We start from the raw sequence: 18,655 nt of genomic DNA, 5'->3' as shown, positions 1-18,655 counted from the left end.
CAGTCAAGAAGGCCCAGCAGCGACTCTACTTTCTGAGGATCCTCAGGAAAAATAAACCTGGAGGAGAGAAGCTGCTGGTGTCCTTCTACTGCTGCTCCATCGAGAGTGTGCTGGCGTACTGTATAACCACATGGTATGTCAGCTGCTCTGCAGCGGACAGGAGAGCCCTTCAAAGGGTCATCAACACCGCACAAAAAATCACTGGCTGCCCACTGCCCTCCCTGAAGGACATCTTCAGCTCTCGCTGCCTTGGCAGGACAGCCAACATCCTGAAGGACCCCTCCCACCCTGGACACAACCTGTTCCACCTGCTGCCCTCTGGCAGACGGTACAGGTCTTTCAAAACTCGCACAAACAGACTCAGAGACAGCTTCTACCCCATAGCCATGTGTGAACTTAACAATGCAAAATAAGAAATAACACTCACATTCAACTGAATGGTTCTACCTCAGCTGCTATTGTTATTTATCTGTAATTTTTTTAAATATGTATATATTTTTACCTTTTCTTACATATTTAAAATTGCTCTTGTGAATCGCACCGTGGGATTGACTTTTAAATTTTGTTGTACCATGTGCAATGACAATAAAGAGATTTGTTAATTCATTCATACAAGAAGCGAGCTGCAGCCTTACAGATGTTGCACATAATTCTAGCATAACCTGCCGGCTCTTGCATTTTATGTCACCACTCGTAATGGAATGCATCCCATGCCCCTTTAATCACCGTTTCGAACTGCAACATATATGAATGTACTAGACCAACTGCAGACCCGTTGGGTCTGTTCCCCCAACGTGCGTTTGTGGGGGGGGGAGGCGGCATGCAACGTCACACACTAACTACCCCCCCTCCTCCCCCACACTCGCGCTAATGGAGGGGAGAGAGGGGGAGAAGAGGAGGGGGGGGGGGGGTTAGGAGAGGGGGGGAGGAGAGAGGGGAGAGAGAGAGGGGCGGGGAGAGGTGGGGAGCAGGGGGGGGGGGGGGGAGGAGAGGGGGGGGGAGAGAGGGAGTGTGCTGAGAGCAGGGGAGAGGTGGGGGGGAGGGAGGGAGGGGGGGGGAGGGGGGGGGAGGGGGGGGGGAGAGAGAGTGGGGGGAGAGAGAAGGGAAGAAAGAGAAGGGGGAGGAGGGGGGAGGAGGGGGGAGGGGGGGGGGGGGAGAGAGGAGGGGGGGGGGGGGGGGAGAGGGGAGGAGAGGAGAGGAGAGGAGAGGGGAGGGGAACGTACGTTGGTGCCATTCACTCGTCTTTCGCTGACATCCCTCGTAAGGTGCAGTGCTTTTTTACCTCTAACCATATTTAGAGAGAGAGAGGGGGGTTTTTTTTTTTTTTTTAATTTTATTTTTATTAGAAGTACGGTAAATTACAATCCTACACAACACATATATCTTAATACATTTTTTGTACCGCTTCATTTTTTTTGAGCTTTAAGAAAAAGGTAGAAGTAAGGAGAGTAAAGAGGTGAAGGGGCGGGGGGGCAAGAGAGTTGGGAAAAAGAAAGCCCCTTAGAAAAGAGGTTAGAGAAGGAAGTAAAGTGAGAAAATAGACCCTAGAAAAGGGGGGAGAAAATAGAAACAATCGCTCTAGATTATAACATTAAACTCTGCAGAAAGGGGACTACCAACCAAGTCTGTTTTTGTTGATTTACCTCCCGGGGGGTCCTGGGACTTATTTATATATTTGTTTTTTTTAAATTACTATTGCACCTCATACTTGTACTAGGTCCAGGGACCACGTATTTTGGGGGGCTTTACCTGCTAAGAGGAGAGATGTTTCAAACATATTTGATATCCACATTTTTATTGTTGGTGTGGGCGCATTTTTCCAAATTTAAGTATAAGCCCCAATTAGCCCGTAATTAAATTTTCTTCAGAAACAGTGCTTTTTTTACCCGATATCTAAGATAATCCTATTTTTTTGGTACCATTTTATTTTGATCAATTTTGAAAAAATATTAATACCAGAATTTTATTTTTGTACTCACAGTGCTGGTAGACACAGGCATTTATCACAGATGGTGAAACATTCAAAGAATAATATAATCTATGATTGAGAGCACACCATCGAACATTGCAGAGACTGATTGAGGTCTCTTTTGAGATTTTTATAGCTAATTCTTGTTCCCACCACTATTAAATTAGCTGATTCCGCCTTGGTCTTCATTGCTTCAGCATTTTCAAACCAAATTAAGGGTGCTCACAGTGCTGTAGACGTTTGTCAGTGTCATTCAAAGCTCTGATTGAGGCACACCACTTGCAGAGACTGATTGAGGCACACCACTTGCAGAGACTGATTGAGGCACACCACTTCCTGGTTTTATAGTCCCTCCCCCTCCCTCCAGCAGGGGCAGCAGAGAGAATGGGGAATTTTGTAAAAACATTAATATCTCTGTCAATTTTCATCGACGGGAAAAATCCTCGGCACACATGCGGCGGAGGGGGGCTCTGAGAGAGGTGGCCAAAAAAGTCAGCCGTAGGTGGCGGCGTACTCTCGGAAATCGCAGCACAGAAAGCCAAAACCGGTCAAGAACTGACTTTTAGTAATATGGATATTCAAGGTCTTTCAGTTAATCCACGTTTCTCAAGATCTTCCTATTTGATTCTTTTTCCATGCCTTTTTATATGCATTGTCACAGATCCTTTTGTATTAATTTTTCTGAATTTCATGCTGAAGTAGAAGTTCAATTTGGATCCAAATTAACCCTCTTCTTTGGATCCTATGGGATTATATATTTTTGACCAGACTGCCATGTAAGGTCTCAGCGAACCCTTGCAAAAATTCACACAAACTGCTTCAAATGCACTTCTGTCCTCAACCCTACCGGTTACTTCCTAAAAAACCCCCATCAAATTAGTCAGATATGACCTTCACTTACCAAATACATGCAGACTGGCCTTGATTAATCCATCTTTCAACATAAAGGCCAAGAGTCAAGAGTGTTTTATTGTCATATGTCCTGGATGGGACAATGAGATTCTTACTTGCTGCAGCACAACAGAATATGGGAATATGTAAACATAGTACATAACGGGGGAAGAGAAAAAAAAGTTCAATAAATAACAAATATGGTGCAATAATAATAGTCTTTTGCAGTTCAGAGCTCAGAGCTTATTTGTTGTTGTGTTTAATAGCCTGATGGCTGTAGGGAAGAAGCTGTTCCTGAACCTGGACGTTACAGTTTTCAGGCTCCTGTACCTTCTTCCTGATGGCAATGGTAAAATGAGTGTGTGGCCAGGATGGTGTGGGGCTTTGATGATTTTGGCTGCCTTTTTGAGGCAGTAACTACGATAGATTCCTGACGGTGGAGAGGTCAAAGCCGGTGATGACCACAACTTTTTGTAGTCTTTTCCGCTCCTGGACGTTCAAGTTGCTGAGCCAGGCCATGATGCAACCAGTCAGAATGCTCTCTACTGTGCACCTGTAGAAGTTTAGGAGAATCCTTTTCGACATGCCGAATCTCCGTAATCTTCTCAGGAAGTATAGTCGCTGATGTGCTTTCTTTATAATTGCATCGGTGTGCTGGGTACAGGAAAGATCCTCGGAAATATGCAGGCCCTGGAATTTGAAGTTTTTGATCCTCTCCACCATCGTCCCACTGATGTGAACAGGATTGTGGGTCCTCATCCTTCCCCTTCAAAAGTCTACAATCAGTTCCTTGGTCTTACTGATTTTGAGAGCCAGATTGGTGTGCTGGCACCATTTGGTCAGTCGGTCGATCTCACTTCTATTCTCTGACTCATCCCCATCTGTGATTCGTCCAACAAGAGTGGTGTCGTCGGCGAACTTGATGGTGGAGTTTGCACTATGTCCGGCTACGCATTCATGGGTAGAGAGTGAGTAAAGCAGGGGGCTGAGCTCGCAGCCTTGAGGTGCTCCTGTACTAATTGTTGCTGAGGATGAAGTGGTTTATCCAATTCGAACAGACTGTGGTCTGTGGATGAGGAAGACGAGGATCCGATTGCAGAGGGGTGCGCAGAGACCCAGTTCCGTGAGCTTGGTAACCAGCTTGTAAGGGATGATGGTATTAAAAGCCAAGCTGTAGTCCATAAACAACAACCTGACGAGTTTTTAATGTAATATGCTCTCCTTTTCACTAGTGATTATGAAAAGATCTAAGGGATTTTCAATACAGCTTGATGTGGTCTGTATCTTGCTGTAAACTATCTTTTATGTACTGTTAGAGTTTAATAAATAATGTATTCTGCAGGAAGCCTTATAAGGAAATCTCCACTTTCTGAATGTCTGTTTCTGAAGTTTCACTTTGGTTGGATTGCAGTGAAGAGTTATTTATTCATTTAAAATGAAATTTAACAGATGGCTATGTTAAACAGAACTAATTGATTATATTTATTATTGGATTCTAAATTCTGTTTAAGTGGCCGTTGAAAGAAATAGAAATTCTTAGTAGCAAAAAAACATTTTGGATGTTTTTCCTTGAATGCCAAATAAGAAGGTGATTTATTGCTATTTATGGCTTGTCAGTAGGTGCAGCCTGATAATCACTAGCTGTACTGATAATGTATCTCCACTAGTTACTTTCTTTAGTTTCTTTGAGTAGTGGTGATTGGGCATTGTACTTTCTGAGCTAGCTTGTCATAAAACGACAAATATTTTTGGAATATAATGCTACAATGTTCAATTGTACCTGTGGATTTAATGCAAGTCTTAAACACTACAGTTCATATTGTGGATTGTAACTTCTGAGAGCATTTTGGCCAGGAGGATATGTACTTTTGTGATTAGTAGAGCCCTTTAATAGAAGCTTTTGATCAAATGTAGGACAGTTTTCAAAATAGTATTGAATGGCCTATTCCATCTGTTATATATGATTTCATAGATCTGTAATATAAACATATGGGGGTCATGTCACCAACTGAATATTAAAACAAAAACATTAGAATTTGAAACCTAACTCACCATTAACAAAAAAGAATATTTTTGCCTTTTAGCTTTCTCTCCTTGTGTGTTGATGTGAGGTGGTATTGGTTTCCCAAACCCCAACCAGTTTCCAGTTACTCGTTCATTAAACTTTAGAGATTCATGAGTTTATTCATGAGTTGTACCTTTTTTATTCCTCCAAGTGTGGCGAAACTAGTGGATCTTGTTCTGCAGTCACATTGTGAGTACATTTCCAGCTGGATAAATATCAGTGTGAAATCTGTACTGAATTTTTTACCTTCTGTTCATCTGGTCTAAACAATAAATTGTTAATGGCATTCAATTCAACATAAGAATTAATTTACATTTAGTTTATTATGAGATAGCAGTAACCCCATAAGTAGGACAATAAGATGGTAAAGCAAAAGTGATAATTATGAATCTACCCTTTCATATTAAGCTAGTTATTCAATGATTGAGGTTTATAAATGTACAAACCTCTAACAGTTTTTAAATATATTGGTCCTGCAGAGGATGCATTTTTGTCTATATTCAGCCAGGTTTGTGCTGTTGAATTCAATAATCTTCTTCTTTTCGTGTCCATTTTCTACAAATGTTGGCCTCGCTGTCATAATCCGTCCTGAAAAGGACGCAAGCTTCCGGCCACAATCAGTGGAAGCCATCACTTGTCGCAATAGATGATGGTGGTAGCAGAATTAGTTCAGGATACTTCCAGTTTCCAGCCCACGATGTGGACACTTCTGCTATGGGGCCGTTGAATTCAATGAGAGTTGTTCTGCACTGATACTGGAAAGATTGGACATTGCTCAGCTAAGTAGTACATTTCAATGCTGGAGAAATCAGGTGAATTGTTGTGGTGGTGGCTAAAACCCAAGGTATATTGTTTACTTTCATATGCAGGATTAAACAATTGTCCATGTAAATGACACAACTCAGTTCATGTGCCCTCCCCTCCCACCCCCGACAAATCTTCCAGCTAAAATAAAGAAGCTTTGCTATTTGCGTTGTCATTCACAAGTCCTGTTCACCAGTTACCCTGGCACCTATAATAATCCTGATCCTCCTTTGCAAATCTAACCTAGGCACTGCACTGAGCCTCACTCTGACACTCACTCAGAGTGAGGCCCAGTGCAAATTGGAGGAACAGCACTTCATATTTGGCTTGGGAAGCTTACATCCCAGTAGTATGAATATTGACTACTTTAACTCCGTAACCCTTGCTTTCCCTCTTTCTCCATCCTTCCCGCTTCTCTGTTTTCCAACCAGTCTGACTCTCCCTGATTACATTTTATCTCTGTTTGCTTTGTTGTCATCTTCTCCTAGCTAACAATGATCAATTCTACATTTTCCTTGAGCTTCATCTCTTTTGATGTCTTGTTTACCCTACCTTATCTACGTGTCTCTCTCTCCCCTGACTCTCAGTCTGAAGAAGGGTCTCGACCCGAAACGTCGCCCATTCCTTCTACCAGAGATGCTGCCTGTCCTGCTGAGTTACTGCAGCATTTTGTGTCTACAGTGTAAACCAGCAACTACAGTTCCTTCCTATGCCTTTAACATAAAAGTTGTTGATCACTATTTGGATCACTTTGAGGATTAAAATGTCTTGAGCTTTCACATTTGCATGCAAATGATGCAAAAAAACAAAAACAAAATCAGCACAACACACATTTTATACCAAGTAAGTTAGCTGTTTTGAAAGAACCTACAGTAAGATTTTCTTGACCAAAAAGAGAAATAATGATTGGGGAGGGTGCGAGTGATGTATCTTCCCTGTATTATGTTGTGGTATGATTAGGAAGAAGAATGAGGTTATCATTTTTTTGTAAATTAGGTATGCTCTTGCAAGCATTGCTTATTATATTGGGAAGAATAGCAATGAGCTGTTATCCAATGTAATTATAATCATAAACCACAGTCATAATGGTTCTGTTTGTTTAACTATTGTGGAGATGAAGTGCCATAGAAATCTTAACAAGTAATTAATCAGCGTAAGATTCCAGTTTAGAACAAAATGTCTTGTGTAGCATTCACAAATTTAGCACTTAAAATATTCCCATCCTCTATCAAAGGAAACTGATTCAAGGTCGCAGGTACCTAAATAATAATTTATTCTACATTCACATCTGCAGCATTTTTTAAAAAAATACTGATATTCTGTCTTTAGACGCCAAATGACCCAATATTTTCAGAATATTCTGTTGTATTTAAGGTTTCCGCATTCATCGTGGTTTCCATTTTATATAAAGGATATTAATATCTTTCATCAGTGGAAAATGTTGGTTTCATATTGTTTCTCAAGAAGAGTCAGCCTGATAATGTTAAATCTCTTCCACTTTCAATTTTTATTGTACATTTACTTTATAGTTGCTTCTTTCAAGAGACATTAAAATTTGGGATCATGATACGGTCTGGATGTCATTGGTGCTAGTCTGGATTGTATTTGCTTAACTACCAATTATAACACAGAAGGGGGGCATTTAGCTCTTTGGGTCCATGCCGGCTCCCAGCAGATCAATCCCATTGATTCCACTTTTTCATGTGGCCCTGCAACTTATTGTCTCTTACATGCCCATCCTACTCTAGTGCATAATTTTGTCAGTTAATCCATCAGTGTATCTGTGCTGGATAATGTGCATGTGGGCACATGAATTTGTAGCACTCTCTTTGTGTAGTCGGTAACGTGTGATGGATGTTAGTTTATGAAATGCTCCAGCACAGCAGACATATTGTGACATCAACCCTAGTGAAGCACAGTTCCTTGTTCCAGCACAGCAAATTGAGGGTCAGAGTTGCACGAAAGGGCACAAAATGCCAGAGTAACTCAGCAGGTCAGGCAGCATCTCGGAAGAACATGGATAAGTTTTGGGCCAAGACCCCTTCAATCGTTGATTGTTGGGAGGGTGAAGAAAGCTGGAAGAGGATACATACTTACATTTGCATACTAGATCCACAATTATTAAACATGCACTATGGATCCAGTTGTCATCAACATGAAGGTCCAAAACTTGTGTTATCCAAAGAAACCATCAGATTAGTTTGTTGAGTGATCTGTTCGGGTGTTTTTGGTTTGTATTTACAGTTTTCCACATGTTTCTGAAGTCTGCATGAAAGAGCTATTGGGGGTAGATTTCTCCTGTGAACTGTATGTGGCTCATAAAAAATGTAAGCAATTGCTTTTGCATGCTTCTGCTTTATATGTGTACAGCTGCCCCGTGTATAAATTTTGACTGGGTCTGCCCAAGCTATTTACCATATGGGCTAGAGTGGACACTGTTCATGCTGTAATGTGCCCACACATACTTTGGAGCTGGAAACAGTGGTAGCAGGTATTCCCAAGCAAATTTCCATCCCTGGATGTGGCTGATGACCCTGAGGATTTCCGGTCACTGGGTCAGTCGTTGTATCCCTTCTGCCGTCCCATTAACAACAGTCAATCCAGCACTGAATTAAACTGAAGTTTTCATTTCATGTTAGGCTCCCTAATATGCACTTAATTTGGAAAAGTCTAATGGCTGGACAGACTGGATGCGTGGAGGTGGGAGGGTGGGGGTGGAAGACATTGAAAACAAGCGGTCACAGTGTCAGAAGACGGGGACTGGGAAGAAGAGCAATTTCTCCACTTTGTGATAAACCTGTTGAATCCTTGCCCATTCAAGGCAGTGGAGACCACGTCATTGAATAGATTAAAGAAGTAATGAATGTTGAAACAGGTTTGAAGCACTAAATGTCTATCGTTTTCTATCACGCACCCTCCCTTTAGTCTGTATTTCTAAAATGGGTCTACAAAGGCTATGAGGATATGCAAGAACATGTCGTTCACGTGGTTCTGCACTGTGCATCTTAGCTCTGTTTGTCACATTCTATGACATGACCATTCTTTCCATCTGATGTTGTCATGCTTTGTGGACATGTGATCCACGTCGGATTGATTACCCATAGAAATGCTGATAAAGGCTGCCATTATTAAATAGCAAAACATTTGTATGCTATCATTCTCAAAAGGATCCTCATAAAATGGAGACTGACTTTGCTATCCAATGTTGGTTAATGGTTCACATTGGTTATCGTACGTGGTACTATTATCTTATCGTTTTCAATGCCCATTTAATAAATTGCAATGCCTTCTCAGACTGAGAATGAGCTGCCAGGGGTGGTGGTGGAGGCAGAAACAATGGTGGCATTTAAGAGGATTTTGGATAGGCAGAGAATGGAGGGATATGGATCACATGTAGGCAGAGGAGGTTAGCTTAACTTGCTTAAGCAAGTGGCAGATGGATAATAATGTGAAATATGACGTGTTAATTTGAGTAAGTTTTATTATAGAAATGTGAAATCATTTAATGGAACGAGATTTAGATACTTTTGTACATGAAGTAATGTTAGCATGTGGGAAAATTAGGAAATTAAATTTAAAAAGTGTCTTTATTTAAAGGGAATGATGTAGAAAAGTAGGTAAGTCTTTCAGAATGCTCATGAGGCTACATTTAGATTCAGACCTCATGGATCTGAAGGTCTCGACCCAAAATCACCCATTCCTTCTATCCAGAGATGCTGTCTATCCCGCTGAGTTACTCCAGCATTTTGTGTCTATCTTCACATTTAGATACAGTTGGATGCAGGGAACAATTTTGGTAACATTATTTCAGAAGGAAATTGGTTGCTTTGTAGACTAAGAGAAGATTGGACCCATGCTCATTCATGTTTAGATGGATGAGAGGCATCTTATTGAAGCAAACAAAATTGAGGGAATTTGACAGGATAAATCCTTATGAGGAATCTACTGAGGCATGTTTTTTGAATAATTAGTCCTCAAGGTGGAAGAGATACATTTCTTATATCAGAGAATTGTGAAGATTGAATAAACAAATGCATTCACGGCAGACAGTGTTGCTCTTTTGGGGAGTCAATATGGAGAATGGGGAACAAGCATGCATGCCAACTTGTGACCATCTCCAATAGACCAACATCAGACCAGCATTGATCTTATCGAAGGGCAGAGCAGGTTTGATGGGTCAAATGGCCTACTGCTGATTCTCGTGTTCAAGTGCACTTGCGTATTGAGGAACAGCTGCAAATGAAAGGAGAGTATTCAACAGGCAAAGATTCAACAGGTTCCCTACCCCCACTACAATCCATCAGAGAAAAGTCCCGACCAAAAAAAGTTGTCCCATTACCCCTCCCCCCCCCCCCCCCACAGATGCTGCCTGACCTGCTGAGTTCCACCAGCACATGTATTTTGCTCAAGATCTCAGCATCTGCATTTCCTTGTATCTTCGCTTTACCTCACACTTACCTCTGCATGATGAGCATTGTTCCTGCACTTAGCCGTAAATCTCAATATTTGTCCTTTTTTATTTTAGATTTTCAACTGTTTTAATAGCTGATCTTGTCATAGTTTTAGGGAAATTACTATGAATTATTCCATTATGCATTTCTCTCTTGATGTGGTTAGTTTAAAAAAAAAAAAAGAATATTGAACTCTGGTGGGAAAATGCTAAAAATGAGCAATCCAGCAATTTATTCACGTAAAAGTGCTGGCGTTAGTCCATGTTTAGGCATTGTGGGTCTTATTCAAAGTTATATCAGCGTCTTTAATTTTAGCTCCAGAATTTTGCTGACAAAAAGGAGCTAAAATAAACCAGACCCTGTAATATTATCTATATGATTACTGAACAGTGAAGAGACTAGCTTGGCAAAGTTAAAATTCTAGCAACTGATCCAGTTACATTAATCTGAGATATCCCATCATCATTCTTCACAATTTCATGAAAGGTTTAACACCATAGTCTTTGCTGTCACTTTGGCAACGCTATTTTGGGTTGCTGAGCAGCCACAGTACGTTGTCCTGTCGCTGGTATTAATTCAAGATTCAAGATTCAATTTATTTGTCATTTGGACCCCTTGAGGTCCAAACGAAATGACGTTTGATAACACACATTCCGTTAATTCATGTTTATGACATGGTGCTCTGTTCCCAAGGAACCCGGGTCCTTCTATCCATATTTTGTAGTAAGGTAACATTAATCAATCTTTCCCAATTACCTTATGAGATAATTGGTCCAAGTGTCTAGAGATGATGTACTACAAACTACAGATGATGTACCACAAAATAAAACAACTTGTTAATGTTAAAACTGCTTTAAAACCCTCCAGGTACGAGCTTCCTATGAAGAAAAGTCTTCCTTTTGCTGTGTATACAATAGATTTTTCTGTTGCATTTTTGCCCACTGCCTGCAACAAATATATTCGTAGTCCATGCTTAGCCTGCATATTTTGGAGACAAAGTTAAGCATTAGTGTAAAATGAAATGGAAGATTTCCTCAATTTAAAATATTTATTTTAAAGTTTATGTTAGGGAATGGAATACCTTCCATATGAAACACTCAGTAACAGTATCTAGGACAGAATATATGCATCCGCCTGCACTGTCCCAGCATAGAGGAGAGCCCCCTTCTGCACAAATTTAACATTGCCCTTACTAATCATGTGCTTCTCCGTCTTCTTATCGAGTCCACACATAAGATTAGAAATTGTTCAGCCAGAGCTGAACACACTTCTCGGCATCTGCATACAATGGTGTCTTTCTTGTACGCGGTGGTGGAAAGATTGGTGGAAACAGGGCCGTGTCGTGAACACTCTTTCCTTGATGCAATGTGGTTCCCCTGTGAGATTTCCATTGAACAGCCAGTATATGTCAGATGGTCTTTAACAAAGGTGTTTACATTTATTTCTTGCAGGTCGCCATGGTTGAAGTTCAGTTGGAGATGGACTACAACTATCCCAAGTTACTGCTGATTGCCTTCAGTGCCTGCACAACAGTGTTAGTCGCTGTCCACCTCTTCGCTCTCTTGATCAGCACTTGCATTCTCCCTAATGTTGAGGCAGTCAGCAACATACACAATCTCAACTCTGTCAACGAGTCACCCCATGAGCGCATGCATTACTACATCGAGCTGGCCTGGGGCTTCTCAACGGCTCTAGGCATCATCCTCTTCCTTTTGGAGGTGGTTCTGCTTTGTTGGATTAAGTTCCTCCCAGTTGACAATAAAGGGAAGAAGCACAAGCCTGTTCCAGCCCAGCCTGGAGAAGGACACGCTGGACGGGATGCAGCCTTGACATCTACTATTATCATGGCACCAGTGGGCCTTATTTTTGTGATATTTGCTGTACATTTCTACCGATCGCTGGTTGGGCACAAAACAGAGCGTCACAATCAGGAGATTGAAGAGTTGCACAAGCTGAAGGTACAGCTGGATGGTCATGACCGATCCCTGCAAGTGGTTTGAAAATATATCAAGAAGGAAAATAAATTAATTAGTCTGAAACCATGAGATTCTGAGCTTCTGCAGTCCACTTGATCTCTACTGCAAGTATCAAATGGGCTATCCTGTTATTTTCAGGAATTCAAGTTTACAAATATGGCTATTAAGTGGCTTTATGGTTACAATATTTTCTGCCTTGTCTTATTAGAAAACTTTTTCTATTTGTTAAGGAATCCAGGTGTAGGCTGAAATGGAAGCATGTACTATAATGGTTCAGATTGCACTGATACCAGGCCTGCCATCAGCAAATTGTCGCTTAAACAGAGACAGTTTCTCATGGGGCTAAAATTATCAGAGGTACCAACTTAGAATAAACTGGACAACCGGGATAATGTTTATCTTGTCATCAATGGTGATAGAGTCTGTAACCATCTGTCAGGTAACTTGCTAAGTAGTACAAAGAGTGATGGATTGATCAGATCAATATTGAAAAACTGTAATTGAACAGAAGAGGTATGAGAGTGTAATTGTTGAGTTTCAACAGGATTGATGTTCGGCCTGGTTCTGGAAGGTCACAGAGTTTACAGTCGATCCCTCCATTCACAATCATAATTGACCAAAATTATTAAGTAGCTACCAAAGTCAAACCTGTTTTTTCTTCATCCCAGATCCAAATTGTAGTTAACCTGGCACACCTTTAATATAACAGTACAATAGACATCATAACCTGAAGCCACCAGGAACCCAGTGATGTGGGGCTTGGCTAGTGATGCTCCAATCTGTAATGCCACAGACTGACACTCCTGTACAAGCACCACCACATGATTAATGGTGAGCAATTTAAAATTCTGATCTTTGCTACCCTATTTAATCTAATCCCCTACATCCTGGAGTGCGGTTTTGTCCAATTTATATTGACCTTTGTGGACTGTTTCACAGATGATATTGAGTAAAACAAGTGTTTACTCTAGTCATTGTGTGTGAGCTTCACAACCATGAGAGGAAGAGATTTTTTTAAATCTAACTTTAAAACCATGCCATTTTGCTGTCCGAAAACCATGCTTTATTTATCATGTCCTCAACTTCTGCTCTGTGGAGTTTGGCCTTTCTTCTTCTGTTACAGTTTCAGTACTTTGATTACTGAATCTTATTAACGGAGCAATCATTTGTTGCATGTTAATTTAGCTGCTACATGTTTGGGGGGGGCTTAAAATATCAACTGTAAAGATTAAAATTTCTTGTATGGGATCTGGAGAAAACAAGTGATCATAACTGAGCCAATACTAATTATGAAATGCAAAACAGAATTTTGGATTCTATTTTTATTACCCATTGAAGGCAGTAGCAGTGAATGGTTGAGGACTGGTTGCTTTTTGTACCTAATTATGTTCTTTGTTGTGTTTGGGGGAATTCTGCATTTAAAATGTACATTTTTTTTTGGTGATAGGAATTAAGTACCTCCTATGTTACCTTTAGATATTAATAGGCAAGGTGGAGACCTTGCCATCACAACCACAGTTCCCAGATGGTGAAGGCACAAGTAATTTACTGCTAAGTGCACTCATTGGTTTACAGGATTTATAATACAAATTTGGAAAGCTACCAATTTAGCCAAAGTTACATCTGCCACAGGAAATGTTCAAGATTACAGAGAAAACACTGCAGAGGCATTCTTAAAGTCGTCTGGAAGAAGTGTAACATCCGCGGTGACTCTTTGTAATCCTGGACCATTACTGCTCAAAATGGAGGAGGGAGAATTGGAAAAACGGTGATTGCCTCTATTTGCACCTCATATGCACCTCATATTCCGTTTGGGGAGTCTGCATCCTGGGGGCATGAACATCGAATTCTCCCAATTTTGTTAGTCCTTGCTGTCTCCTCCCGTTCCTCAGTCCCCCTGCTGTCTCCTCCCATCCCCCAGCCTTCGGGCTCCTCCTCCTTTTTCCTTTCTTGTCGCCGCCCACCCCCGCCCCCGATCAGTCTGAAGAAGGGTTTCGGCCCGAAACGTTGCCTATTTCCTTCGCTCCATAGATGCTGCTGCACCCACTGAGTTTCTCCAGCTTTTTTGTGTAACCGGTGATTACCTCCAGACTGTTTGACAAAAGAATGTGAGGATCACACATTAAAAACAGAAAAAAACAGCCTAAACATCCTTCTATCTATCCTGTCAATATTGTCTGTTCCACGTGGCAGAGTTTACAGATCCCACATAAGACTTTTCAGCCCTGTAAGGAGAAAGTCGTCCTTGAGGGAAGAAGATTGCACACTCCAATTACCAGAGCAGTTGATGCATGTTTTGACTTGAGTGTAATTGTGGCCTTGTTACTGAAACCAGTGACTTACAGTTGCTTCATTCTACAATGATAGGTGTTTCATTAAACACATTATTGTTCAATTGTACTTTGAATCAAGCAATGTGTAGTCTTAAGCTTTCCCATATATGGTATATACCACGCACTGTGCTTTACAGTGCCCTCCATAATGTTTAGGACAAAGATCCATCATTTATTTATTTGCCTTTGTACTCCACAATTTAAGATTTGTAATTAAAAAAATCACGTGTTTAAAGTGCACATTGTCAGATAAAGGCCATTTTAATACATTTTGGTTGCACCATGTAGAAATTACAGCAGTGTTTATACATAGCCCCCCCCCCCCCCCCCCTCATTTCAGGGCACCATAATGTTTGGCACACAGCAATGTCATGTAAATGAAAGTAGTTATGTTAGTATTTTGTTGCCTATCCTTTGCATGCAATGGCTGCTTGAAGTCTGTGATTCATGGACATCACCAGTTGCTGGGTGTCTTCTCTGCTGATGCTCTACCAGGCCTGTATTGCAGCCATCTTTAGCTTATGCTTGTTTTGTGGGCTAGTCTGCTTCAGTTTTCCTTTCTCTTCAGCATATAAAAGGCATGCTACCGATCAGGTGATTGATTGGGCCAAAACTGTAATGCTTTGGGCTTGGGCATCCTATTTTTGCGGCCATACCTCTTGCCATCACTCTGATATAAGTTTGCATCTCATTGTCAGACCTGTGATTGCTCTCTGTATTTTGTTCAAACTGAAGTCTTCTGCGGCCAACAGTGGTCATCTTGACAAATAGCCACACCTGACTCTGCTGAAGAGTGTTTCTGAAGAGTGTTCCAAACAGTTGACTTTGGTAAGCCTAAGATTTGGCTGATGTCTCTAACAGTTTTATTCTTGTTTCTCAGTCTCATAATGGCGTCTTTGAATTTCATTGGCACAACTTTGTTCTTCATGTTGATAAACAGCAATAAAAGTTTCCAAAGGTGATAGAAAGACTGGAGGAAAGACTAGGTGCTTTATACTTGCATTAAGAAGGCAATTAAACACACCTGTGCAATTACAAACACCGGTGAAGCCATGTGCCCCAAACATTATGGTGCCCTGAAATGTGGGGGACTATGTATAAACACAGCTGTAATTTCTACATGGTGAAACCAAAATGTATAAAAATGGCCTTTATTAAAATCTGACAATGTGCACTTTAACCACATGTGATTTTTTTCTATTACAAATCTCAAATTGTGGAGTACATAGTTAAATAAATAAATAATGGGTCTTTGTCCCAAACATTGTGGAGGGCACTGTATATTTGAACAAATAATTGTCTTAAACTTTGAGTTTGTAAACTTTTGTGGCAGTAGTGGCACCAGTAGCTCTTCCCAGTGTGGCATTTACAAACATAAAGTTACAATAATTTGTAAGTGAGGCAACAATTGCTATATTGTTATTTTTAATTTTATAAAACACAGCCCTGGGCTATTCAGATGTTGCTTTTTCTTAAAATGTAAATCTTTACTGGTACTTTGACCAGTATTTACTGTTTGCAAATCCTGTACATACATTGTGGCATCATTTAACCACCTATTAGTTTGTTGGGTGCCTGTTGACGCAATGGAAAATGCATTTGAAATAAAGTGTTGCCAAACATATTTTGTAACAGCAGAGGCTTGATAACTTTATTTCCTGAGGGTTGGGCTTTTTTTCCATTAATACTGCATGATTAGTAAGTAGTTTGTTCTCCCATGACATGTTCATGATTTATTCTCTGCTATTGAATTGCAACTGTGCTAATATGATGTTAGTGTGTTTAAGATTTTGCATAGCCCATAACCTGAAACCAAATTAGCTTGCATATCCCACAGAACACCAAAGGTCTACTTCCCCAGCCACTCCCTAAAGGGCCTGTCCCACTTGGGCGACCTAATCTGCGAGTTCTGGCGAGTTTGCCCTCGACTCATACTCGCAGCATGGTCGACACGAGGTCGTAGGAGGTCTTCGTAACTTTAAAACTTTTTTTATTCGTAGGTTTAGTTGTAGTAGGTCATAGTAGGTCAGCATGTTAGTCGTAGGTAATCGAGGGTAGTCGAAGGTAGTTGTAGATAGTCTTCATCATAGTCGAAAGGAAGTCGAAGGAGGTCGCTTTCACTCTCCACTATTCGGTGTCCAATTTTCCCAAAGTTAGTCGTAACTAGTCGAAGGAGGTCTTCTACATAGTCGAAGGAGGTCTTCAACATGTCATTTTTTAAAAACTCTTCTAAACTCGCAAATTAGGTCGCCCAAGTGGGACAGTCCCTTAATGCTGCATTCTTCATTTGAGCCAGGGCTTTTGGATGGGAAGCTCAAAAGAAAGCTACTTGTTTAGTAGAAGATGAAAACCAAGGATGTGACTGTCAAACAGGCAAACACAAATTATGCAGTGTTCTCTTTGAAATAATTTGCCGAAAGGATACTTAACAGACAAAGGTTGTCTTCGGTAAGTAGTTTAAATATAGGCAACATGGTTGACATTAGGGTGCAAGTTTTCCTTTTGCTGCTTCCCCCAACCAACTGGCTGGAGCATTCAGCCCTATCTTAATATGGTCAACTGACTCAGAAAGATTTCTGCAAAATTGGTGAGAGAAATGGAATACTGTCAGATTGGTGTTGTAGTGAGAGCAGCATTTTGGGTTGTTTGAATAAGATGAGAAATGACAATGCCATTTTCAGGAGCTATCAACCTTCATGTTGGATTGAAAATGCAAACTATAAGGTGTGGTGGGCCATGCATCCAGTGGTCACTTATCTTGTCTCAGCATTATCATGTCTGTTAGGCACCAGCTTAAAAATAGACAGACCTGGTTAAATTGCATCTAAAGGGATTGATTTTAACATGGAAAATAAACAAGAAAATTAGGGCAAATGGAATCAAGGGATATGGGGGGAAAAGCAGGAACGGGGCACTGATTTTGGATGATCAGCCATGATCATATTGAATTGCGGTGCTGACTCGAAAGGCCGAATGGCCTACTCCTTCACCCATTTTCTATGTTTCTAAACTTACTTACTGCCTAGTAAACCTCCTGGCATGTAGGGCAGCAACAAAGGTCCTCCACTCCTGTCTGTTCTGGGCTAGCGTCTGGACACTACCCCAGGTCAGGTCCATTGTTTTCATTTCCTCCTCTATAGTTCGACGCCAGGTGGTTTTGGGTCTCCCTCATTTCCTTTTCCCTTCCCGTGTCCAGTGCAGGGCTATTCTTGGGATGCTATCTGGCTCTCTTCGCAGTATATGGCCAATCCAGTTCCAGCGCCTTCCTTTCGGCTTTCACCATTGACATTCATCCTAGTGTTTAAGAAGGAACTGCAGATGCTGGAAAATCGAAGGTAGACAAAAATGCTGGAGAAACTCAGCGGGCGCAGCAGCATCTATGGAGCGATGGAAGTAGGCAACGTTTCGGCCCGAAACGTTGCCTAGTTCCTTCGCTCCATAGATGCTTTTCTCCAGCATTTTTGTCGACATTCATCCTAGTATTTGTCGATAGCCCTGGACGCCCATCACACCCAGCAGTGTTGATTCCTTCATTTGCTGTTTCCGTAACACATTTGTTTTACGAGACAGGGTTGTTAGCCCTGTGCTGAACCTCCAACCTGGAGGACCAGTGGATCGCTCTTCGTCTCGCCTCTACCCTTCGACCTGTCCAGCATGGGAGACCCTAACAGGAGATGAATCTCCCACTGGCATAGCTCTAGGGGTCACTGAGACACACAAGCTCCCCGACCACGACAAGGTTGCAATCCAACAGGGAGATGTTTCTAAACATTGGAACGAAATTCCATACGATTTACATGACTGTTCTTTCTGACATTTGTCTTTTCAGAAAATAAACTGAAAGATGAATGTTGTGTAGGAAAGAACTGCAGATGCTGGTTATTTCAGACTGAAGAATCTGAGAGGGTCTGTAGAAAGGGTCCAATCCAAAACATCACCTATTCCTTTTCTCCAGAGATGCTGCCTGACCCGCTGAGTTTCTACAGCAATTTGTGTCTATCTGCAGGACAAATTTGTTCTCTCTGACTGTTGCTGCTCTTTAATACTTTAATATTACTGTGCAAGCTCCAGTAATGCCTTTTTTGGAAAAGAACAATGTGCTTTTTTTCCCCCACGTTTCTCTTCAGTAAACCCAAAACTATGGAACGGTCACAGCTCTAATTTGA

The 18,655-nt window shown here is 41.2% G+C and overlaps 1 protein-coding gene across 2 annotated transcripts in view; it reads left to right on the top strand.

Annotated features, from left to right (window-relative positions):
* The window catches only part of orai2 (ORAI calcium release-activated calcium modulator 2), a 28,583-nt gene extending 16,379 nt beyond the window's left edge, over window positions 1-12,204 (top strand). For both annotated transcript variants that reach the window (XM_055657905.1, XM_055657906.1), the window contains exon 2: window positions 11,632-12,204. In XM_055657905.1, coding sequence (XP_055513880.1) covers window positions 11,632-12,180 — 549 coding nt within the window. In that variant the 3' untranslated portion in view covers window positions 12,181-12,204. The remainder of the gene's footprint in view (window positions 1-11,631) is intronic.
* Window positions 12,205-18,655: the final 6,451 nt, after the last annotated feature.

This window comes from Leucoraja erinacea, chromosome 28, assembly GCF_028641065.1.
Source record: "Leucoraja erinacea ecotype New England chromosome 28, Leri_hhj_1, whole genome shotgun sequence".
Lineage (NCBI taxonomy): Eukaryota > Metazoa > Chordata > Chondrichthyes > Rajiformes > Rajidae > Leucoraja > Leucoraja erinaceus.
This window is presented reverse-complemented; position numbering and strand designations above follow the sequence as displayed.